This window comes from Eucalyptus grandis, chromosome 10, assembly GCF_016545825.1.
Source record: "Eucalyptus grandis isolate ANBG69807.140 chromosome 10, ASM1654582v1, whole genome shotgun sequence".
NCBI classification, from domain to species: domain Eukaryota; kingdom Viridiplantae; phylum Streptophyta; class Magnoliopsida; order Myrtales; family Myrtaceae; genus Eucalyptus; species Eucalyptus grandis.
This window is the reverse complement of record NC_052621.1, coordinates 13840378-13865688: the sequence shown is the minus strand read 5'-3', so window position 1 is coordinate 13865688 and position 25311 is coordinate 13840378. Positions and strand designations below refer to the sequence as shown.

General features: G+C 42.0%; 1 protein-coding gene across 1 annotated transcript; it reads left to right on the top strand.

The window, feature by feature from the left end:
* The first annotated feature begins 417 nt into the window (after positions 1–417).
* On the top strand, positions 418–2355 carry LOC120288719. The gene has a single exon (XM_039302831.1). The coding sequence runs from the start codon at positions 418–420 to the stop codon at positions 2353–2355; it is 1938 nt and encodes a 645-aa protein (XP_039158765.1).
* The last annotated feature ends 22956 nt before the right edge of the window (positions 2356–25311 follow it).

The window sequence follows — 25311 nt, the reverse complement described above, 5'->3', positions numbered from 1 at the left end:
TTTCCATTCCACGAGTTTCTCGCGACTCCTCCTATTTCGTACTGACTTCAGCTCGAGTCCTGTCGCTTCTAACTCCTCTATAACTACACATTGCTTAACACTCGGTTGCATGAGGCAAGACGTCCATTCGTATTGGATCTCAAAAAAGTTCGAGGTATTATCGACTCTCTGCCCTTAATAGTAACCTTTTCCGTTATTATGTTCTCCGGTTTGCATATTTGTTCAATCATTGTTGCCTAACTGTAATGCTCATGCTGACTAAAAACATTTTCTTCTAGAATCTAGTGAGAGAGCGAAGATCAAATGGGAATTACGAAAATTCTTGCAGAAGCCCAGAATTTATGGATGAAACTCAATCTCCGAGGGGCGATCCTCACGAGCCTATCTTTGCAAGTCTTTCTCATCTTTTTTGCACCCATGCGAAAGAGGTGGTCAAACTGGTGGTTCAGGACTCTCATGTGGTTAGCTTACTTGGTTGCCGACTCGATTGCTATGTATGCCTTTGGACTCATTGCCAAATCCCAAATCAATGGTGGTACTTCAGACTCCGAGGTCGATGCATATGGTGACCTTTCCGCATTTTGGGCTCCATTTCTTCTGCTACACCTCGGAGGACCAGACACCATTACCGCTTTCGCGCTTGAGGACAATGAGCTGTGGCATAGGCACTTGCTTAATCTCTTAGTCCAACTAGGCACTGCATGCTATGTGTTTTACCAATCCCTTTCCAGTAACAAGCTAATTGTCCCAACCATCCTGGTGTTTATTGGAGGAACCATAAAATATATAGAGCGAACACGTGCTCTGTATCTTGCAAGCTTCAGTAAATTCCGTGGTTCCCTGCTCTCGTCTGTTGATGCTATTCGGGATGGCGATGCTGCAATAAAGATGATGCCGGGGACAAATGATGAATCCCGAGATGTTGGAGAGCAAAAGAAAACCGATTTGGACGACGGAGTAGTGATAATAGCCGCGTCTTTTTACTTCACAACTTTCAAGGGCCTCCTTGCGGATCTCCCATTCACCTTCAATCAAATGAACCAAAGCAGGGAATTTTTCCAGGGGATAACCGCAAAGGATGCTTTTCGGGTCATTGAGGCTGAGCTCAACTTCTTTTATGATGTTCTTTATACCAAGGCTGCTGTGGTTCACTGTACAACCGGGTACTTTTTCCGAGCGATATCAGTTGTCTCTGTCGTTACTGCTTTTGCACTTTTCCATGTCCTGAACAAGTACGGTTTTCACGAATATGATATACGGATTACATACACCTTGCTCCTTGGAGCTGTGGGCCTGGAATTTGTAGCTCTTAGTTTGCTCATTTGTTCTGACTGGACAATTGCAAAAATAGGGACGTCTGAGAAACATGGTAAAAGTTTGTTTAGAAAAAGCATATTCATTAAGTTCCTCCCTAAATTCAAATCCGAAAGCTCACCATTCGCATTGGATATACTACATGCTAGGTGGTCTAGATCAATCTCCCAGTACAATTTGATAGATTCTCGGCTGAGTAGGTGGCCAAAATGGATTGAGAAACTCCTTGGTCTCATTTCTCTGGGCGAATTTTTTGAAGACTTGAAGCCTAGACGAGTAGCACAATACAGTGAAAAATTAGGTGATCTGATTTTTGATCAACTGAAACGGAAGAACTTAGATGACCTTGATTTACAAGGCGTGAAAAAGATATGTGCTGCTCGAGGTGAATGGGCTCTAAAGCATTCTGAAACAGAGCAAGATTGCACAGACTTGCTTCCATTCATCTGTGATTTTGATTATGATGCAAGCCTTTTGCTGTGGCATGTTGCCACCGAGCTTTGTTACAATACTGACAGTGATGAAAGTACCGACACTGACACTGAAGAAAGTAGGAACAATCGTGAAAACAGTAAGATCTTGTCAGATTATATGCTTCATCTTATAATCAAACAACCTAATATGATGTCCGGGGTGGCTGGGTTTGGTGAAATGAGGTTCCGATACACTTGTGCTGACATGGACAAGTTCCTCACTAAAAATTTCTCTAATTGGAGCAAAACGAACGAAATGAAGGAAAGTGCGTGCAAAATTCTCGTCTCTGATGAGCCAGGAGTGGATAGACCTAAATGGGATCATAGACAGGTAATCAGATCTGTGCTTTTTGATGCGTGTGAGGTCGCTGGAAAATTGCGGAGAATTCACAAGGAAAAGAGGTGGAGGATCATGAGCGAAGTGTGGGTGGAATTGTTGGGGTATGCTGCGGTTCACTGCCGACCGTATGCACATGCTCAACGACTAAGTGAAGGAGGAGAACTTGTCACATTGGCTTGGTTATTGATGGCACAGATTGGCTTCTATCAACATATGCAAGAAGTCTAATACTGGGGGATGTCACCTTTTTGACAGCTTTGTGTTTAGCGTGCTGATTTGCTCCATCTGCATAATGTCAAATTTGTCCTTCTCTGTAAACTCCAGCTATTCAATTTTCATAATATCCTGCGATTCCCTACACTTTTGTGAACCAAAAATGAGAGGGAAAAGTGCCAAAAAAGTCCTAAACCTTTTGCCTTTGTGCCGATTTAGTCCTAAACATTTTTTTGGTGCCGATTCAGTCCTAAACCTTTTTAAGTCGTGCCAATTCAGTCCTTTTGGCCGGATTTTGCTGACTGGACGCCGGCCGGCTGACGTGGCTTAATCGGCGCTGACGTGGACAACTTTTAATAATATTTTAATATTTTTTATTTTTTATTTTTATTTTTATTTTTGTCTTTTTCCTCCGGCCCGCCGCCGAGGTCCGGCGACCGCCGAGGCCACCGCCGGCAAGGGCGAGGCCGACCTCGCCGGATCTGGCGAGGTCGAGCCTCGCCGGCCCTCGCCGACCATGGGTGAGCCTCGCCCATGGCTTGATCTCGGCGAGGTCGGGCGAGGCTCGCCCTCGCCGGATTTGGCGAGGCGAGCCTCGCCCATGGCCTGATCCGGCGAGGTCGGGCGAGGCTCGCCTCGCCGGATCCGGCGAGGTCGAGCCTCGCGGCCATGGGCGAGGCTCGCCTCGCCAAATCCGGCGAGGGAGAGCCTCGCCCGACCTCGCGAGATCAGGCCATGGGCGAGGCTCGCCCTCGCCGGATCCGGGGCGAGGTCGAGCCTCGCCGGCCATGGGCGAGCCTCGCCTCGCCAGATCCGGCGAGGGCGAGCCTCGCCCGACCTCGCCGAGATCAGGCCATGGGCGAGGCTCGCCCATGGCCGGGCGAGGGCCGGCGAGGCTCGACCTCGCTAGATCCGGCGAGGTCGGCCTCGCCCCCGCCGGGCGGTCGCCCGGCCGGTTGCCGGACCTCGGCGACCGCTAGAGGAAAAAGACAAATAAAAATTAAAAAAATTAAAAAAATTAAAAAAATATATTAAAATATTATTAAAAGTTGTCAACATCATCGCCGATTAGGCCACGTCAGCCGGCCGGCGTCCAGTCAGCAAAATCTGGCCAAAATTGACCGGAAATGACTGAATTGGCACAACTTAAAAAGGTTTAGAACTGAATCGGCACCAAAAAAAGGTTTAGAACTAAATCGGCACAAACACAAAAGGTTTAGGACTTTTTTGGCACTTTTCCCAAAAATGAGAAGCTCACCCAAATTATATGTGAGTGCTCCGATTTACAACTTGGATTCCAAGTTTAAAGTTGTACCGTCGATAGAAAGTAACATTTTAAAGTAAGAAATTGGTGAATATCGATCACCTCGTCTAATACATATTCTTCGTATAAATGATCATACCAATGTAAATGCTGAAATGTTTGTGGCTATTTAACAGTGGTCCGATTGAAAATGGGGAAAATGTAAACCAAAACTGTCCAAATTTGTATAAACACCGCCACGACCACTCCTATTTAAAAATATTAGAGACTCGTCAATTGTAATTTCTCTACTCACAATGGATAAATTTAATTATGAGCACCACAATTGATAGACCCACTCAACTTGTACATAGTTTAAAAAAAATAAGCACTTTTTTACCCTCTAATTGAGCTTATCATAACTCACTCAAGCACATGGATGTCAAATATTCCAAGAATAAAGTAATTATCAAGTTTACTTGACCTTTAGAAGTTCGATACTGAATCGTAGTTAATGGGAATCTAGCTTGTTGTACTAATTGCACCCGTCAGTAATTTCCTACGATACTAGGATTGGAGAGAATTTTATGGGGCGTCTTTGGTAACGTTCTATTCATCAACTCTTTAACCAATTGTAGTTCACAAACACTAGTGCAGTTCTTCATATATAATTCGTTTAATAACTCTTGAGCAAAACTCGATGTTACTGTTATTGAAAGTCTACACATATTTGATCTACACATATTTAATTGTCTTATTAATCTCCCTTTTTTTTTTATAACCAAAGCTCTTAACTATTTGATTTTGGCAACATAATCAAACTTGTCTTCAACACAAACACCCAAGCCTTTTATCAGGCCATGTTATCTAATGGGAACATATGACCCAACTAACTAATCTCTCTCCTTTCCTATTGACTTTGGAATCGAAAGATATTTGAGAGAGCTGTTGCACAAACAAAGAATGATTATGTCACGCCCTGAACCTCGAGCGTCTGCACATCCCTTGGTGATCGATCAAATTGCGACATTCCCAAGACGCATCACCGACCCAATCGATTCATGCACATGCAGAAGTGAAATAAACAATCTCCAGACAACAATTAACATGTGATAGAAAAGCAGGACAATCAAACAACAAACCACACTTATAAACATATCTGGTTTAAGTACACAACTAGTTTATATACAAGAGCCTAACTCCAAAAAGAAGAGCTACTAAGCCATCTAGGCACTAGACTCCTCATCCATGGGCTCAGGGTCCACCACGACACCATCAAGAGTGTCGAGATCCATGGGGTGCGCAGCTTCCCACTCCCCGATCCCAATGGGAGGCCCGTCGAAACCTCGTAAAGGACCCTCTCGACCCCCTTGAGGAAGCCAATGAACCATGCTATGAATCGGTGAGGTACCAACTGAGGTAGACCCTCATCGACCCACACCACAGATTCAACCAGCTCCCGAGTCAGGCTAGTCCCGGGAATAGGGAGGAAAGTGAATTCTAAATCCATTGTCTGCGGGACCCCGTATCGAACGTGATGCTCTTCCATCTAAGGATCTGTAAATTGTAGACCATGACGGGGTGAGACAATGTCTCAGCAAGTTCACGCCCTAAACCCCGATTAGGAAGGTAATACGCCTAGAGGCAGCCTAATCACACATCATTGAAGACTTACCTCGCCTTAGCACCTCCCTACACTCAGTACAGTTCATATATAATATGCATACAGTAAATGCAAACATATCTCAATCAATCACAGGGGTTCTGATTATAAGGCCAAATCATTACGACACATCTCATTCCATGCCACACAATTTCGTCTCATAATCAGGCGCGGTTATATCTCACTCAGTCAAGCGTTCCAATTAATTAAATGGCCACGGACGACTCAACAGTCAGCGGTCATCTGGCATAATCGGGCGTCGTCTCACACCATTGAGCATGGCAACGTCTACATCTAGACAGCATTCCCGAAGGACCATCGGCCAGCCTTCACTACGATTGGCATCCGTTGACAGGGGCATTCCCGAAGGATCATCATTCGGCATAAAAGCTCGTGACGGGTTCTCATAACGTTCACATGCACATTAAATCCCAGCCAAGGACATCGTGCTTTGCACTTAAAGACCTCAATTAAAATAATGCACTTCGCCTATTTTCTTCATATTAAAAACATCCGGTAAAATAATTGTGCGTGGGTACACGATCAGATTGAACCATAAAATGCTATATCCTCACTTTTAAAAATCCCACTATTTAATATAATACTTAAAAATATTTTTGGCATAAAAAATTGACACCCGGTATTCTTCTAATTAAATAACAAAATCTATATAATTTTGGAATAATAAATCAAAATCACTAATCAGCATCCAATGGCACAATTTAACACTCAATTGTACAAACCAACTACACCACGACGATCAGTACGAAATTCTGACGACCGGCTATCCCGGTATAATTTATGAAAAATAATAAATAATTAAATAAATTACAAATAAATAAATAAATTGCAAAGTAATTAAATTAAATCACTAATTAAGCTATATACACTAATCTAACCACCTAATCACTAATTAACTAACCTACTAATCTAACTAATTTAATCTAACCACCTAATAGTTAATTTAACCTACTTACCTAATTAACTAAACTAACTAATTTACTCAAATCTCACTTAAACTAACTCCCTCATTAGGCTAATTAAACCACCCTAAGTATAATTAATCCCTTAATTAAGGTTTAGAAAGTAAATTCACCGGTTTAACGAGCCGATGAGTTCACGGCGACGCGACGTGGAGGCAAGCAAGACTCGGGCCTAGGGCGACACCAAAAGACATTGGGAAAGGGCCGGAAAAGGCCCACGAAGCTCTCAGCCCAAAGCTAAGAGTTCGGTTCTGAGCTAGGTTGGATCGAAGGGAATCGAGGGCTGAACGATCGGATTGGCACGGGAACGGCATGGTGGGACTAGGCGGTGACGGCAGCAGCTCGGGGACAGCTACGGGCGACCAGGCGGGCGACGACGAGCGACTAGGGTTGACGTCGAGCAAGTGCGGGACGCGGCGGGAGGTTGGCTAGTGGACAGGCTCGAGACGGTGAGGACGCGAGCGGAGGTAGGCCGGCACTCGGGTTGCTCGCGGGCGGTGCACAGCTGCGGCTTGGATGGTGGCACGAGCTAGGCAAACGGCAATGGGCTTGGCTGGACTTGGAAATGAGGGGGGATAAGAGCCTTCAATGCTACCAAAATATCCTAAACACTTGAGTAGGAGCCCCCACCAGCCTACAGCCTCATCCATCAGCCATTTCCCCTCTAAATCTTCCCCAACAAGCCAAGCTTTGATGCCCAAATGTTGCAACCCCCATGACCTATGAATTTCATGAATTCCCTCACCAATTTCACACCAAATCTCTCCAATTCAATCCAATTCACTGGCCAATAATGCCAAGGTAGGAGCCCACACCAAATTCTTGCATTCCCATCACCATTTGATCAAACTTGGAAGCCAAAAATTCACACAAAAACGGCCATTTGAATTTCCCAATTTTAAATCGCCCAATTTTGATTTTCGCCGAAAATCTGGGCTCGCCGAAAATTCTTCAAAGGATGAGTTGATGTTCCTAAAATAAATCATGACACACCGAACTTTGGAATCTTGAAATCGGGTTCAATTTCGTAGTTAATTTCAACCAAACGCGATTTTAGTGTGACCTAACCTACCGGGTAGCTTTTAGGATTTTTTTAACGCATGGTCGATTATTTTCGATCCACATTGTGCATCTCTGACTCATAGGTGACTCTCGATTGTCATGAAAATCTTAAGATTTCAAATACGGGTACATGTTACAGAAACGACAGAAAAATCGATTTAGTGTCGTTCGACATGAATTTTGCAATTAGGTGGAATACTTTAATTACATGCCTTTGTCGAACCGACCTATCTCCGATCTCTAATTAATTTTAACGGTGCCGTATTGACCATTGTAGATTAGCACGGTCGAGTAGTCGATTTCTGATCAAATTCTTAAGTCTGTCGCGTTTAGATCTCTTAACGGCTTCACCTGATAGATTAGTTATCTCGTGAGTGATCAGCTCAGAGAAAAAGATTATAGGTGCATCGATGAAAAACCCATTCCATTTAGTTAAAAACAGAATTGAAAATCAGGATATCACATATTATGCATAAGATCGAGCAAAGGCTGCAACATGTTAAAAATAAGATTATTGAAAAAAGCTTCATATTGGCCAAATAAGAAATAGATTGTCTATCACACCCGGCAACATTCCGACAGTAGAGAACCAAGAAAATCTGCTTCCAATGCTAATGATGGCTTCCCAGCAATAAATACTATATGGGAGATTTAAAAGATATCAATTATAGATCTGCTTTGTGCTGGACTACTCCCCGCCAAGGTCACACTCAGACAAGCTGTGACATCTTGAATTTTCGACCTTGTCTTGATATTATGAAATGGGCTTTTCGTCGACGCGCCTATGGTCACTTTTCTTTGAGTTGATCACTCACGAGTCAACTAACCTATTAGGTGAAGCCATTAAGGGATATAAACGCGATAGATTTGAGAATTTGATCGGAAATTGATTGCTCGACCGTGATAATCGGCAATGGTCAATACGACACTGTTATAATCGAATTGTGATCGGATATAGGTCAATTCGATGGAATCATGTAATTGAATTGTGGGTGATTCCACATGATTACAAAATTCACGTCGAACGGCACTAACCCGGTTTTCTATCGATTTTGTACTCGGTACCAGTAATTGAAACATTGAGATTTTTACGATTACCAAGAGTCGCCTACGAGTCGGAGATGTACAAATGTGGATCGAAAATTATTGACCACGGGTCAAACGTATTAAAATCCCTAAAAGCTACTCGGTAGGTTATGTTGTACTAAAATCGCATCCGGTTGATTTTAACTACAAAATTGAATTTTGTTTCAGGAATCGAACGTTCGAGCATGTCACGATTTATTTTTAGGACCTTGTATCATCTTTTTGAAGAAATTCCATTGAGCCCAGAAATTTGTGGAAAAATCGGATTCAACAAGAAGAAAATCAAGAAATTCGTATGGGCATCTTTATTGGCATTTTTGGCTACCAATTTGGCTTGGTTTTTGATGATTTGAGGGAAAAATGCCCATTGGTTTGTGCTTTGACTTAGGTGGCTGAAGACTTTGGAGGCCAAGGCACTCAAGTGCCAAGATATTTCCTCTTGGCTTGCTATTGGCTCCTTGCTTGACTTCCTCTCCTCTTGTTCCCCCCCTCTCATGCGCATTCCCCCTAGCCAAACCTTTACTGCAGCTTCTTCTTCTTCTTCTTCTTCTTCTTCAAGCCTCCTCTGTTGTAGCTCACGTCCAGCCTTGCCACTCGCCGCTCCAACAACAAACCACCAGAGCAGCCACCACCGTCTACCACCCTCAGCAGCGACTGCCAAACCGCCCGCTGGTCCAGCTTGCTAGCTCGCCGTTCGCAGCCACTGCTCGTCTAGCCAGTCCCCGTACCCGACCAGCCCATGCCGCTGTCCCGACTAGCCACCTCTAGCCGCCCGTCCACCATCCTATTTGCACCGTTTTGCCCGCACCAGCTCAGCCCCCTCTAGAATAGAACCTGATTCCAGTCTCGACTGTTGTCGCTTGTGTGCCATGCACATGGTACCTAAACATTGTTTCAAGGTGGAGGTTAGAAGTGGAAGATTGTATCCTCATTTGGGAAAAGAGAATAGGCGGTAAATTCTGGAAAAAAAAATGTATGTTGTAGAGAAACATGTTTTGAACAATTTTCATGAAGGAGTTGATTTAAGACTTAAAGTATAAAAATCCAGAAAAAATCAACAAGCAGACAAGATCGAACAATACATAACAGTGAACTACAACATGTCAGTTTTCCAGAATCATCTCCTGACTTTTAAAGCAGATTTCAGATAGCAAACAATATCAGATTGGGACATGCTATAGCTCATTGGAAAGCTAATCAAGCTATCTTCAACTCTCACGAAGGCATCAAGCACAAAAAGACACATATATTAACTCGTTTCCAGGCATATGCACAAAGAGGTCTGTCATGGATCCGAAATTGCAGAACAATGATTATCCAAGTTCGAACATTACAGAACCAAAAGATCTAAATATAATCAACTCTAGATCATTCAAGCATTGATTATAATCAAATTTGCAATGCATCTTGACTTTTGTAGCAGACAAGATCAAACAATACATAACAGTAAACTCCAACATGTTAGTTTGCCAGAATCGTTTCCTAACTTTTGAAGCAGATTTCAGATAGCAAACGATATCGGATTGGGACAGGTTATAGCTCTTTGGAAAGCTAATCAAGCCATCTTCGACTCTCATCATGGCATTGAGCACAAAAAAGCACATATACTAACTCGTTTCCAGGCATATGCACAAAGAGGTCTGTCATGGATCCGAAATTGCAGAACAACGATCATCCAAGTTCAAACATATTATCATCATCACAGCCTACCTACTTCCTTCTCAATACATCCTAAACATCATCAAATCATCATAGATCTCACAAATCAGACTCTAAGATGAGCTCTAGCCTTGATCTCCTATTGAGACCTCGCTTCATTGAGCTTGAGGCCAAAGAGGCTTACCTCTTAATGTTTTCGCATGAAACGAACTCCCACGAACTATCACCGAGCCACCACAACACCTAGGGACGTCAAGGACTGTCCAAGAGGAACTGAGATCGCCGGAGATGCTGAAGATGACGCCGTAATTGCTTTGGTTTGCTGCTGGACAGAACAACCACCAAATCGAATACAAAAGGACCACCGGCAACTTTTCCGATTAATCACTGCCACTTGGGACTTGAGGAAGGGTAGAGGAACGTTGAGGATGGTTGGCAACACTGAGAGCTCGCCAGCAAGAGGCTGAACGCCGGCGAGGGGTGGTGTGGCCAAAGAAAAAAACACGCGCGAAGATGAGAGGGGAAAGTTGGTGGGAGAGAGAGACGTCGAGAGAAAACCAGATCTCAAGAATCCTCCCCTTTTCTTTTTTTCAGAGGAAAATGATATTTATATGGGGATGAGAGAGGCCATCCTAGCCCTAGATGGAATTGGACCTTAAATGTGGCATCCCAAAATTCAATGACAAGCCATAAGGTGTGTTAAAGTCTCTAATTAGGTGATAAAAATTTCCATGGCTTATGCTTTAGCCATTAGTCTTTTTAAGATTAGGTGATTTGTACTTGTGTTTATGAAATTTTAAATTTGATAGATTAATGATAATAATCTATGTTTGGCCATGTACTTTATAAATTAAATTTCAATAAACAAAATGTCACAAGACTTTGGCCATGTTGAAAATTAAAATTAAAATACAAAAATAAAAAAAATATTTATAGAAGAAATTCAAAAAAAAAAGGGGAAAAAGTCAATTTTTAGGTTGGGCCTTAGGCCCATTGGCCTAAGCTTTTAATGGGCCAAGTTAGCCGGCCCAATGGAGGCCCAAGAGGAAGTGTCGACCAGCCCAAGCCCAAGCCCAAATTCAAAAGTCCATAAGACAAGTGGCACAAGACTCTCATGTATTGGCTTAGGGAAGAAGACCATGCATTGGCCATGGTTAAGGCAAGTAATGATTATCAATGATGAGAGTTTGGGGGTATAAGAGGGAAGAGAGAGAGAGGGTGGCCGGATTTCCCATTCGGCCGAGAGAGAGGGTGAGAGAGAGAGAGAGAGAGAGAGGAAGTGGCCGAGAGAGAGAGGAGGAGGAACCGCCGTCCGTCCGCCGTGTGCCGCCGTGTTCGCCGCCTTACGCCGTCGACCGACCGGTCTAGAGGCAAGTGGGAGTCCTCTAGCTTCTCTTGCATGTGTGTATGATGCTTGCATGTTAAATTCTTGGGTGTTAGATGAGAAAAACCGAAGCATGGTCGATTTATGTGTGAATGGTGTGGCTGTTCTTGCTCGTACCCTGTGAGTCAGAATGTTGTTTGAGCTTGCATGTGTGTTTAGAGTCCGAATTTGGCTTTGATTTCTTCCTGAAAGTTGTAGCTAACATCTTGTACTACAACATACTAAAATTTTGTGGAAAATGGTGGAGATTTGGGGGGTTAAAGTCTCATCCTACGGAGACCCCAGATCTGGAAAGATTTTACTGACCTTTGGTTGGATTTGTGGTTGCATGTTGGTTTTTGTTGATAATATCACTTCTATTTCTTCATGAAAGTTTTAGGGGACATCTTAAACTATAACATATTAAAATTTGAAGTGAAATTAACAAGAATAGCTTAGTAAATCACCTAGATCTTGAAGACGGTGATTCTGGTGATGTATTCAGAGACACCCGAGACTTCATGGACATAGATGATGACTATAATATAGTTATTCGATTTATATCTCTTCATGAAACTTGTAGAGGACATCTTGATGTATAACATATTAGAATTTCAGAGGAAACGAAAGAGAATAGGTAGGTGAAATCTCAGTATTTCGGAGAAGCATGTACTGGACGATGCGGTAATGGATCCAAAAGCTTCGTGAGACTGTATAAACTAATCTAAAAAGAATTTGGTTTGGAAGTCTTCATGAAAGTTGTACGAAAATGTCTTGGCTATAACTCAGGAAAATTTCAAAATTTTGGGAGGCCATATGAATATTTTAATTGAATTTCTTCGAAAACCGTGCGTTCTGGTTTCATCCGAGAATCATAGGATGTTTTGTGAAAATGGTGAGATTGTGTAAAGTTCAATTTGGCCATGGATTTTGCATGAAATTGTCATCCTATTGGTTTGTTTAATGATTGCTTGAATTTTTATAATTTTGGGAATTTATAGATATTGAATTTAATATTTATAAAATAATAATAATAAAAATAATAAAATAAAATAAAATGGGTTATTTTATTGACCATAAATTCCATAAATGATTACACCATGTAGCATGTATAATAAGATATTGGTGTATGTATGACATTGAATTGTGATGCATGTGTGAATTCTATGCCAAGTATGACTTGTTTGATGTCACGCCATATGCCATGTTAAATTGAGATCAAAATAATGGTAAATGTGGATAATGATAAGTGAGGAGGTGGTTGTGGTGGAGGAAAATGCCCGAAATGTATAGAGATGCATTGCCGGATGGCCCTGGGAGATTCAGGATGCTCCGAATGTGGGGGTGCCGGAAGCCCTGTCGAAGGTTTCTGCCCGAAGGGAATGCCTCGCGATGCAAGGATTGGGGTGCAGGATGCCCGGCTAGGGAGTGTAAATGCCGGAAGCCCTGTCGGAGGTTTCTGCCCGAAGGGAATGCCTCGTGATGCCAATTGGGATGCGAGATGCTTGGAATGTGGGGGGCCGGATGCCCGGTGGCCTGGGATGGCTGAATGCCGGAAGCCTCGGAGGTCTTTGCTCGGGGGGATGATGAAATTGATGATTCGAGGAATGGGTGATGTGGTGATCAAATTGAAAGTTAAAAGTGGAAATTAAACCCATGGCATGATGATATGCATGATGATGATGACAATATGTGATGTGATATGATGATGATCACCCATGGCATGATGATATGCATGATGATGATGATAATATGTGATGTGATATGATGATGATCACCCATGGCATGATGATATGCATGATGATGATGATAATATGTGATGTGATATGATGATGATCACCCGTGGCATGATGATATGCATGATGATGATGATAATATGTGATGTGAAATGATGATGATATATGATATGGCATGATGATATGCATGATGATGATGATAATATGTGATGTGAAATGATGATGATATATGATATGGCATGATGATATGCATGATGATGATGATATATGATATGGCATGATGATATGCACGATGATGATGATGATGATGATGATGACATGATGATATGCATGATGATATGCATGATGATGATGATGATGATGATGATATATGATATGGTATGATGACATGTATATGATATGATGATGCATGATAGTATGCGCATGGCTTCAAGGTAAGTAACGCCTGCAATGCATGTATGATTTGCATGATGCATTGAGTTGTTATTAGATTCTTTTACCTACTGAGTGGTTGTACTCACCCCTTTTGGGGACCAACATTTCAGATTAGTAGCATGCCGCTCCCTGCCGTCACGCGGGGTGTATTTTACGGTCTACCATCCGATGTAGAGGTCAAGTGCGCTGAGATAGACTGTCCCTCTGTTCCTGGATTGACTTTTATTCGAGTGCGCTGTCTAGTGATGTACGACGTGGGCCTGGCTGGGGGCTTTGTCATTCAGGAGTTCATATTCGTCCATGTTCGTCGAGATGGAGCGATGCGAGGGATGTTGTCGCCGCCGCCACCTGATGCACCGGGTTGGGTGTGAGACCCGTGCGTGACGAGTAGGAGCTGGACCTTTTTGGGGATAGTTAGCCGACACTAATGATGGGGAATTGTTGCACATGTGATGTAGAGGGTCGAGGGTTCTTTTTGAGGTTTTAGGCTGGACATGGCTGAGTCCTAGCTTTTCCTTTTTGATGTACTGACCCAAAAGAAGTCTCATCTTGAAAATATATGTAAATAAAGTGTCGTTGCTTGTCTATAAAATCATGATGATTAGTGGTGTGTATTAGTGTCATGGTTGGTAGTGGGAGAGATGGTGATATTTTATTTTGCTTCCGCTAATGAGTCGCGCTGGGACCGTTTTGTTTTAAAAAAAAAAATGCCTGTGAATAACGACGCTTCTTCTAAGTGTAGAACAAAAAGGGTAATAAGATGTAACATCGGTGCTTGTGGCGACCGCCGAAGGGTTCGGGGTGCTACAACGCCCTTTTTGGTATCAGAGCGAATGGTTATAGGTGGAGTGATAATGAGCCTCAATTGGAAATTGAGGAACATGATGACAATGCACACCATAGGATATAAAATGAAATAATTGAATAACGGGTGATGAGTATTCACTCGTAGATCCCTAGTAGTTTATTTTGAGTTGCCTTTAGGTACCAGTAACATGTATATGTTACTTATGTAGTAGTAGTAGTTGCTTTGAATGGAGGCAGTGAGTCTAAGATTATTCCTGAGGCAATGCTTGGAAATTGCAGGAAAGTCATGGTGCGAGCTGGAAGTGCTCATCCATCGAGGGTTGAAGCCTCTGTTGCAAGGGTTGAACCCCGAATGGAAGACATCCTGCAGGCATTAGCCAATATTGGAAATCTGATGGAAAGGCAGGCGCAGCAACAGCCTGGAGCAGAACGCCGTACTCAAGGACTAGTGGAGCAGTTTCTGAAGCTGAAGCCACTTAAGTTCAATGGAATGGGAAGTCCCGAGGAGGCGGAGCAATGGATTGATGGAATGGAACGAATTTTCTGGCTGTTGGACTGCACTAATGCTGAGAAAATAGTTTTAGCAGAGTACCGGCTGGAGGGAAATGCAAAGTTTTGGTGGAGAGCTTTGAAGGACATAATCTTTCCACCAGGTACTGATGTTAACTGGGAGGAGTTTGTTAGAGCTTTCAATAGGAAGCATTTTTCTGATTGTGCTAAGGATAGGAAGATTACTGAATTTGTTTAGCTAGAACAAAAAGGATTAACAGTAGATCAGTATGAGGCTAGATTTTCTGAATTGTCTAGATATGCTCCTAGATTGATTGAGGATCAGGAGGAGAAGGCTAAGAGATTCCTGAAAGGGCTGAGGACTGACATTAGGAAGCAACTGGTACCTTTGAACATAAGAGATTATAATGAGATTTATGAAAGGGCGCAGTTAGTGGAGCAGGAGCTATTGAGAGAGCGGTCAGAGTTTAAGAAACCGTTGAATTTTAATGATGTGAGAAGGGGTAAGAGACCTTATTCTGGTCAAGGTCAGACTTGGAATGTGAAAAAGAAGAGTAATTTTGGAAATTTTGGAGGAGCAAGAAATGGTCCGAATATAGGGAAAGCACCCTATCAGCCTGGTGTTTGTCAAAAGTATAATGGACGACATGGCCCAGGACCTTGTACTAGACAACTGAAATGTTTTGGTTGTGGACAAGTGGGTCATTTTAGGAGAAGTTGCCCACAAGAGAGGTTGCAAGTGAGTGTTGGCTCAGTGCGACAAGGATATCAGAGTGCTGTTAGGTCAAACCCACAAGGAAATCCTCAGAGACCACCTGCACAAGGAAGGGTGTATGAGATCACTCAGGAGGAAGCGGAAGCTTCCAAAAATGTTATCTTAGGTACGATCCTTATTAATGGTGAAAAGGCATATGCATTGTTTGATACGGGTGCAACGCATTCGTTTGTGTCTGAAAGATATAGACGTTTGAATAAAATAGAAGTTATGCCTCTTGAGACGCCTCTTTGTGTTTCCACGCCTTTAAAGGATATGGTATTGTCTACGCTGGTGTGTAGAAATTGTAAGATATCAATGGGAGGAAATGATATGGAAATAGACTTGGTTGTAATGGCTATGTATGATTTTAACGTTATTATAGGAATGGACTGGCTTCGTAAGTATCGGGCTAGAATGGATTGTTATAGAAGAGTGGTTCAATTCGTTTTACATGATCAGTCTAGTTGTGAATTTTTAGGAGGTTAGACCCATTTTCCTGTAGCACTTATTTCGACAATAGAAGCCTGTAAGTTACTTGACAAAAGATGTCAAGGGTACCTAGCCATAGTTAGAGATTATGCAAGGGAGGAGCCTAAACTTGAGGAAGTTTGTGTAGTTAACGAATTTCAAGATGTATTTCCTGAGGAATTGCCTGGATTGCCGCCAGAGCGGGAGATTGAATTTGAAATTGAATTAATGCCTGGAACATGACCAATATCAAAAGCCCCATATAGGATGGCCTTAGTTGAATTGAAGGAGTTGAAAGTACAACTGCAGGAGTTGCTTGACAAAGGATTCATTAGACCAAGTGCTTCACCTTGGGGTACACCGGTCTTGTTTGTGAAAAAGAAAGATGGATCGATGCGCTTGTGTATTGACTATAGGCAGTTGAATTAGGTGACCATTAAGAATAAGTATCCTTTGCCTAGAATTGATGACTTGTTTGACCAACTCCAGGGAAGTTCGGTCTTCTCTAAGATTGACTTGAGGTCAGGATACCATCAGTTGAGAATTAAGAAGGAGGACATTCCTAAGACTGCGTTTAGGACTCGTTATGGACACTACGAGTTCCTTGTTATGCCATTTGGATTGACTAACGCGCCGGCTGCATTTATGGATTTAATGAATAGAATATTTCAGCCTTATTTAGACCAGTTTGTGATTGTTTTTATTGATGATATTCTGGTGTATTCAAAAGGGCCTAAAGAGCATGAGCAACATTTGAGGATAGTTTTGCAGACCCTGAGAGAGCATAAGTTGTATGCTAAGTTTAGTAAATGTGAGTTCTGGTTGGACCAGATAATATTTTTAGGGCATGTGGTGTCAGGAAAAGGAATTGCAGTAGACCCGACAAAAGTTGAAATGGTAGTGAATTGGCCGAGACCGACGACACCTACTGAAATACGAAGTTTCTTAGGATTGGCTGGTTATTATAGGAGGTTCATTGAAGGATTTTCACGACTGGCAGGACCTTTAACTAAGTTAACCCGAAAGAATGTGAAATTTGAATGGAATGGGGAATGTGAAAGGAGTTTCCAGGAGCTCAAAAGGAAATTGACTTCGGCTCCAATTCGACTATACCTCTTTTGGACCGATGGTTTCACAGTGTATAGTGATGCATCTCACAAAGGACTGGGATGTGTTTTGATGCAGCATGGCAAAGTTGTAGCCTATGCATCCAGACAATTGAAACCCCATGAGCTGAATTATCCGACGCATGATTTAGAACTAGCAGCTATAGTGTTTGCCTTGAAGATATGGAGACACTATTTGTATGGAGAAAAGTTTGAGATTTATACGGATCATAAGAGTTTGAAGTATCTGTTCTCACAAAAGGAGTTGAACATGAGACAAAGGAGGTGGATGGAGTTGTTGAAGGATTATGATTGTGAGATAAAATATCATCCAGGGAAAGCGAATAGAGTAGCGGATGCTCTTAGTCGAAAGTCGGCTATGGAGATGGCTAGTTTGAGGATGGCAGAATGGGAATTGTTAAAGTCTGTAGCAGACTCAGAATTTAAATTGGAAATGGATTGTCTTACTGGCATGCTTAGTGCATTAAGGATTGAGCCGGAGATTATCCAGAAAATTAAAATCCTGCAAGAATCTGACCCAGAGCTTTTGAAAGTGAAAGATGTTGTATCTTTAGGGAAAAGATCAGAATTTCAGATCTCTGATGATGGAATAGTAAGATGTCAAGGACGACTTTGTGTTCCCGACAATGAAGAATCGAGGAAGGAAATTCTGTCGGAGGCACACAAGAGTAATTATAGTATCCACCCAGGTAGTACAAAGATGTACAAGAATTTACGTCAGCAATTTTGGTGGAATGGTATGAAGGCAGATACGGCTAAGCACGTTTCTCAATGTTTGACGTCCCAGCAAGTGAAAGCGGAACATCGTAAACCCACAGGACTCTTGAGATCATTAGACATTCCAGAATGGAAATGGGAACATATAACGATGGACTTTGTGCAAGGATTGCCAAGGACATCAAGTGGCCATGATTCTATTTGGGTTATAGTGGATCGTTTGACTAAATCGGCTCATTTCTTAGCAATTCGCATGGACTACTCAATGGATAAGTATGCGGACATGTATGTAGGTCAAGTGGTACGCTTACATGGTGTTCCAGTGACCATTACTTCAGATCGGGATCCGAGGTTTACTTCGAACTTTTGGCGAAGTCTCCACATTGCATTAGGGACTAAGCTTCAGTTTAGTACTGCTTTTCATCCCCAGATAGATGGACAAACAGAAAGAGTAATCCAGATAGTGGAGGATATGTTAAGAGCTTGTGCAATCGATTTCAAAGGAAATTGGGATGAAAGATTGCATTTGGTAGAGTTTGCCTATAATAATAGTTTTCAGAAAAGTATAGGCATGGCTTCCTATGAAGCCTTATATGGAAGGAGATGTAGGACTCATGTCTGTTGGAGTGAAGTAGGTGAAAGGAAATTGACAGGACCTGAACTGGTACAAGTTACCACTGAAACTGTTGAAATTATCAGAGAAAGACTTAGAACAGCTCAGAGTAGGCAGAAAGGCTACGTAGATAGGCGTACAAGGCCTTTGGAATTTAGTGTAGGAGACCATGTATTCCTTAAGGTATCTCCAATGAAAGGAATATCTCGATTCAGGATGAAGGGTAAGCTAAGCCCTAGATTTGTTGGACCTTTTGAAATACTTGAGAGGCTAGGAGATGTGGCTTATCGTTTAGCATTACCTCCTAAGTTAGGAAATCTGCACGATGTGTTTCATGTATCGATGTTGAGGAAGTATCAGCCGGATCCTGGTCACATACTCGATCATGAAGCCATCAAAGTAGATGAGAAAGTAAGGTACATTGAAGAGCCTGTGCAGATATTGGACCGAAAGGAGCAAATTCTTAGGACCAAGAAGATCCCATTGGTTAAGGTGTTATGGCGACATCATGATATGGAGGAAGCCACATGGGAAAGTGAGGATCAGATGAAGGAAAAGTACCACTATTTGTTTCAAGAAGGCGCGAGTGGTGTTTGAATTTCGAGGACGAAATTCTCTAAGGAGGGGAGAATTGTGGCATCCCAAAATTCAATGACAAGCCATAAGGTGTGTTAAAGTCTCTAATTAGGTGATAAAAATTTCCATGGCTTATGCTTTAGCCATTAGTCTTTTTAAGATTAGGTGATTTGTGCTTGTGTTTATGAAATTTTAAATTTGATAGATTAATGATAATAATCTATGTTTGGACATGTACTTTATAAATTAAATTTCAATAAACAAAATGTCACAAGACTTTGGCCATGTTGAAAATTAAAATTAAAATTAAAATACAAAAATAAAAAAAAAATATTTATAGAAGAAATTCAAAAAAAAAAGGGGAAAAAGTCAATTTTTAGGTTGGGCCTTAGGCCCATTGGCCTAAGCTTTTAATGGGCCAAGTTAGCCGGCCCAATGGAGGCCCAAGAGGAAGTGTCGACCGGCCCAAGCCCAAGCCCAAATTCAAAAGTCCATAAGACAAGTGGCACAAGACTCTCATGTATTGGCTTAGGGAAGAAGACCATGCATTGGCCATGGTTAAGGCAAGTAATGATTATCAATGATGAGAGTTTGGGGGTATAAGAGGGAAGAGAGAGAGAGGGTGGCCGGATTTCCCATTCGGCCGAGAGAGAGGGTGAGAGAGAGAGAGAGAGGAAGTGGTCGAGAGAGAGAGGAGTAGGAACCGCCGTCCGTCCGCCGTGTGCCGCCGTGTTCGCCGCCTTACGCCGTCGACCGACCAGTCTAGAGGCAAGTGGGAGTCCTCTAGCTTCTCTTGCATGTGTGTATGATGCTTGCATGTTAAATTCTTGGGTGTTAGGTGAGAAAAACCGAAGCATGGTCGATTTATGTGTGAATGGTGTGGCTGTTCTTGCTCGTACCCTGTGAGTCAGAATGTTGTTTGAGCTTGCATGTGTGTTTAGAGTCCAAATTTGGCTTTTATTTCTTCCTGGAAGTTGTAGCTAACATCTTGTACTACAACATACTAAAATTTCGTGGAAAATGGTGGATATTTGGGGGGTTAAAGTCGCATCCTATGGAGACCCCAGATCTGGAAAGATTTTACTGACCTTTGGTTGGATTTGTGGTTGCATGTTGGTTTGTGTTGAGAATATCACTTCTATTTATTCATTAAAGTTGTAGGGGACATTGTAAAATATAACATATTAAAATTTGAAGTGAAATTAACAAGAATAGCTTAGTAAATCACCTAGATCTTGAAGACGGTGATTCTGGTGATGTATTCAGAGACACCCGAGACTTCATGGACATAGATGATGACTATAATCTAGTTATTCGACTTAGATCTCTTCATGAAACTTGTATAGGACATCTTGATGTATAACATATTAAAATTTCAGAGGAAACGAAAGAGAATAGGTAGGTGAAATCTCAGTATTTCGGAGAAGCATGTACTGGACGATGCGGTAATGGATCCAAAAGCTTCGTGAGACTGTATAAAATAATCTAAAAATAATTTGGTTTGGAAGTCTTCATTAAAGTTGTACGAAATTTTCTTGGCTATAACTCAGTAAACTTTCAAAATTTTTGGAGGCCATATGAATATTTTAATTGAATTTCTTCGAAAACCGTGCGTTCTGGTTTCATCCGAGAATCATAGGATGTTTTGTGAAAATGGTGAGATTGTGTAAAATTCAATTTGGCCATGGATTTTGCATGAAATTGTCATCCTATTGGTTTGTTTAATGATTGCTTGAATTTTTATAATTTTGGGAATTTATAGATATTGAATTTAATATTTATAAAAAAAATAATAAAATAAAATAATAAAATAAAATAAAATAAAATAAAATGGGTTATTTTATTGACCATAAATTCCATAAATGATTACACCATGTAGCATGTATAATAAGATATTGGTGTATGTATGACATTGAATTGTGATTCATGTGTGAATTCTATGCCAAGTATGACTTGTTTGATGTCACGCCATATGCCATGTTAAATTGAGATCAAAATAATGGTAAATGTGGATAATGATAAGTGAGGAGGTGGTTGTGGTGGAGGAAAATGCCCGGAATGTATAGAGATGCATTGCCGGATGGCCCTGGGAGATTCAGGATGCCCGGAATGTGGGGGTGCCAGAAGCCCTGTCGGAGGTTTCTGCCCGAAGGGAATGCCTCGCGATGCCAGGATTGGGGTGCGGGATGCCCGGCCAGGGAGTGTAAATGCCGGAAGCTTTGTCGGAGGTTTCTGCCCGAAGGGAATGCCTCGTGATGGTAGTTGGGATGCGAGATGCCCGGAATGTGGGGGGCCGGATGCCCGGTGGCCTGGGATGGCTGAATGCCGGAAGCCTCGGAGGTCTTTGCCCGGGGGATGATGAAATTGATGATTCGAGGAATGGGTGATGTGGTGATCAAATTGAAAGTTAAAAGTGGAAATTAAACCCATGGCATGATGATATGCATGATGATATGCATGATGATGATGACAATATGTGATGTGATATGATGATGATCACCCATGGCATGATGATATGCATGATGATGATGACCATATGTGATGTGATATGATGATGATCACCCATGGCATGATGATATGCATGATGATGATGATAATATGTGATGTGAAATGATGATGATATATGATATGGCATGATGATATGCATGATGATGATGATGATGATGATGATGATGATGATATATGATATGGCATGATGACATGTATATGATATGATGATGCATGATAGTATGCGCATGGCTTCAAGGTAAGTAACGCCTGCAATGCATGTATGATTTGCATGATGCATTAAGTTGTTATTGGATTCTTTTACTTGCTGAGTGGTTGTACTCACCTCTTTTGGGGACCAACATTTCAGATTAGCAGCATGCCGCTCCCTGCCGTCACACGGGGTGTATTTTACGGTCTACCATCCGATGTAGAGGTCGAGTGCGCTGAGATAGACTGTCCCTCTGTTCCTGGACTGACTTTTATTCGAGTGCGCTGTCTAGTGATGTACGACATGGGCCTGGATGGGGGCCCTGTCATTCAGGAGTTCATATCTGTCCATGTTCGTCGAGATGGAGCGATGCGAGGGATGTTGCCGTCGCCGTCGCCGCCGCCACCGCCTGATGCACCGGGTTGGGTGTGAGACCCGTGCGTGACGAGTAGGAGCTGGACCTTTTTGGGGATAGTTAGCCGACACTGATGATGGGGAATTGTTGCACATGTGATGTAGAGGGTCGATGGTTCTTTTTTAGGTTTTAGGCTGGACATGGCTGAGTCCTAGCTTTTCTCTTTTGATGTACCGACCCAAAAGAAGTCCCATCTTGAAAATATATGTAAATAAAGTGTCGTTGCTTGTCTATAAAATCATGATGATTAGTGGTGTGTATTGGTATCATGGTTGGTAGGGGGAGAGATGGTGATGTTTTATTTTGCTTCCGCTAATGAGTCGCACTGGGACCGTTTTGTTTTTAAAAAAAAATGCCTGTGAATAACGACGCTTCTTCTAAGTGTAGAACAAAAAGGGTAATAAGATGTAACATCGGTGCTTGTGGCGACCGCCGAAGGGTCGGGGTGCTACATTAAACCCTTCATGAAAGTTGTAGGACACATCTTTAGGAACAACATATCAAAATTTGAGAACAAACGGACAAGGCTCGGGTAGTGAAATGATCTTTCTTCTGTAGATACTAAATCTGAAAATTGCTGTAGAATTTTAGGAAAGAAGACAGCAATTACTGCTCTTTATACGTTGAGGTATAGACTTAGGTTTTTTTCATGGAAAATTTTAATTTATGTCTCTTCTATAACATATTAAAATTCCGTAATATTCTAATAAGAAATGATATACTTTCTATGTCTGTGTTCGAAACTGTCCATAATAACTCATAAACTGTCTTGATTCGAGAATGTGCAATAGTTGTTGTGTCTCTTGTACTTGACTTTCATGACACATATGGAGTCTAATGATCTCATGATAGTGGTTAGCTTGTGCATGAGCATGCCTCATCCATCAATTGAAGTATGGTCATGGTATAGTTACCAATGGTGACATGTGTATGCAATGTGTGTGATGCACAGTGCTTGATTATGGGGTAAAAACTGTTAGGCATGGTATGGGACATGCCAAAATGGGTTTTATCTTATAATTAGGACACACATGTGTGCTTGATACACGAGAGTTAAGTTTATTGATTATTGATTATGCTTGAGGTAATCGTGTACTCTCGAGATCTTGTGCATACTGTGATGACATTAATAAAAGGTGTAATGTGTGGGATGTGTGCATTAATTGAGTAAGAGATTTCCATCGGTACTGAGATGCCGGTGATGCGCTGGGGAGTGGGATGCCCATGCTATGTGATCTTGGATGCCTCGGTTGAACACGACGACAAGATACCTCGGAGTGAGATGCCCTTGTAGGTGATCAAGGATGCCTCGGTTATGGGATACTGAGATGCCTGAGAGTGAGATGCCCCATGCTGAGTGACCTTAGGATGTCTAGGTTGTGTGATATTGAGATGCCTCGGAGTGAGATGCCCATGATAGAAATATTGTGGAAGTCTGGATGTGGGATTCTGGAAGTGACTCAATCGGGCCAGCTATGTTCTAGTGGGTAAACTGATCGAGGGTAGATTTGATATACACACTAAATTATAAATTCCACATGGCAAGTGTGTTCATCCATTGTTGTTGCATTACATCTTGGCACAGATTTAGAGCATGAGGCATACATATGCATTTGACATTTTAATATGGTGTGATCATTCCTGTGATGTCCCAGTATTCAATTAATCATAAATGTGACAATCTTGTCTTAGCATCTTAAGCTATTTGGTCATGTTTCTCTTGTCTTCTTTGGCAGCTGTGGATTGTCTAGGTTAGAGTATTATTATTTCTTTACTGGGCATTGCTCATTCCTTTTTTTGTTCTTTTTTTTTTTTTTTTTTCAGATTGTTAGTATGGACATGCCTCCGATAGCTTGTTACGGGGTGATAGAGCGTATTGAGGTTTCTTTTCATGATGTGTTTGATCCTGATTTCGTGATGACCTTTTCGAAGTATGAGGCTACATTGTGGATGGACGATGGTAGAGCTGAGATTATTCCAATGAGGTTTGTTGCGTGGTTCATAAACCACGAAGGGGAGATGTTTGGCCCTCTTCATTTTGGTGCTGGTGGACCTGGAGCTGGGACGGATGGTGCCTAGACGCCCATGATCGTGTAGAAGCTGGAGGAACATATTTTGTTTTTTTGATGGAACGTCTTTGCTTTTGAACTTGCGAGTATCATGTGTATGTATAGGTAGAAAACTTGTAAGCAATCCAAGTTGATTTTTGTAAGCCCGGATGTTGCTAAGGAAAGTAATGAAGCTTCTCATGATCTTTATCTATGATCATAATTGGATTGCCTAATCTTATGAATCGACAGGACTATTGCAGGATAACCTTACAATATAAAGTTTAGATTTTAAATTATCCATGTTATACATGCTAACCTTTAAAAGTGAATGCTATAGTCTGACGATTGAAATTTATAAGTCTTGTAAGATGATAATTTATGTAAATTTCCGCTTGCGCTTAGTACGTGACGCTTCTGGGACGTCACAGCATGGATCCACGGCCGTCCCAATAGCAGGCTAAAGTTACTTGGAATATCCAGTACTTGAATTTTTTTAGTAATGGTAATAGGGCCAATCGTTAGTGGTAAGTCAATTTCCCCTATTGTTTCTTTTCTCATCCCATCGAAGGTTCAGACGGGTATCTTTGGAGGGGAGACATTTTCCATTCCTATCCCCAATTGACGGAGGGTGGATAAAGGGCAAATGTTCAAGGCATAACCATTATTGACTAGGACCCTTGAAATTCTAGTCCCAAAATGTTTAGCGGACACATATAGTGCCTTAGTGTGTGCTTGGCCCTCAAGAGGGAGGTCTTTCTCATAGAAAGTAATCTAATCTCTAAGAAGTATAGCCCCCACAAACCCCTCCAACTGTACTTCTCCAATGGTCTCGGGCATGTGGACTTCATTTAAAATTTTGAGGAGAGCATTTCTATGCTTTTCAGAGGTCTTGAAGAGCTCCAATAGGGAAATCTACGCAGGCATCTTGCACAATTGCTCTATCACTTCCGCCTCACTTGTCTTGAGTGTTTTGAGGAGTTGTTCAGCTTCCTCATCAGTTAC

What these genes read in the sequence shown, in the direction of transcription:
- LOC120288719 (XM_039302831.1), top strand. Translation starts at nt 418, where the DNA reads ATGCGAAAGAGGTGGTCAAACTGGTGGTTCAGGACTCTCATGTGGTTA.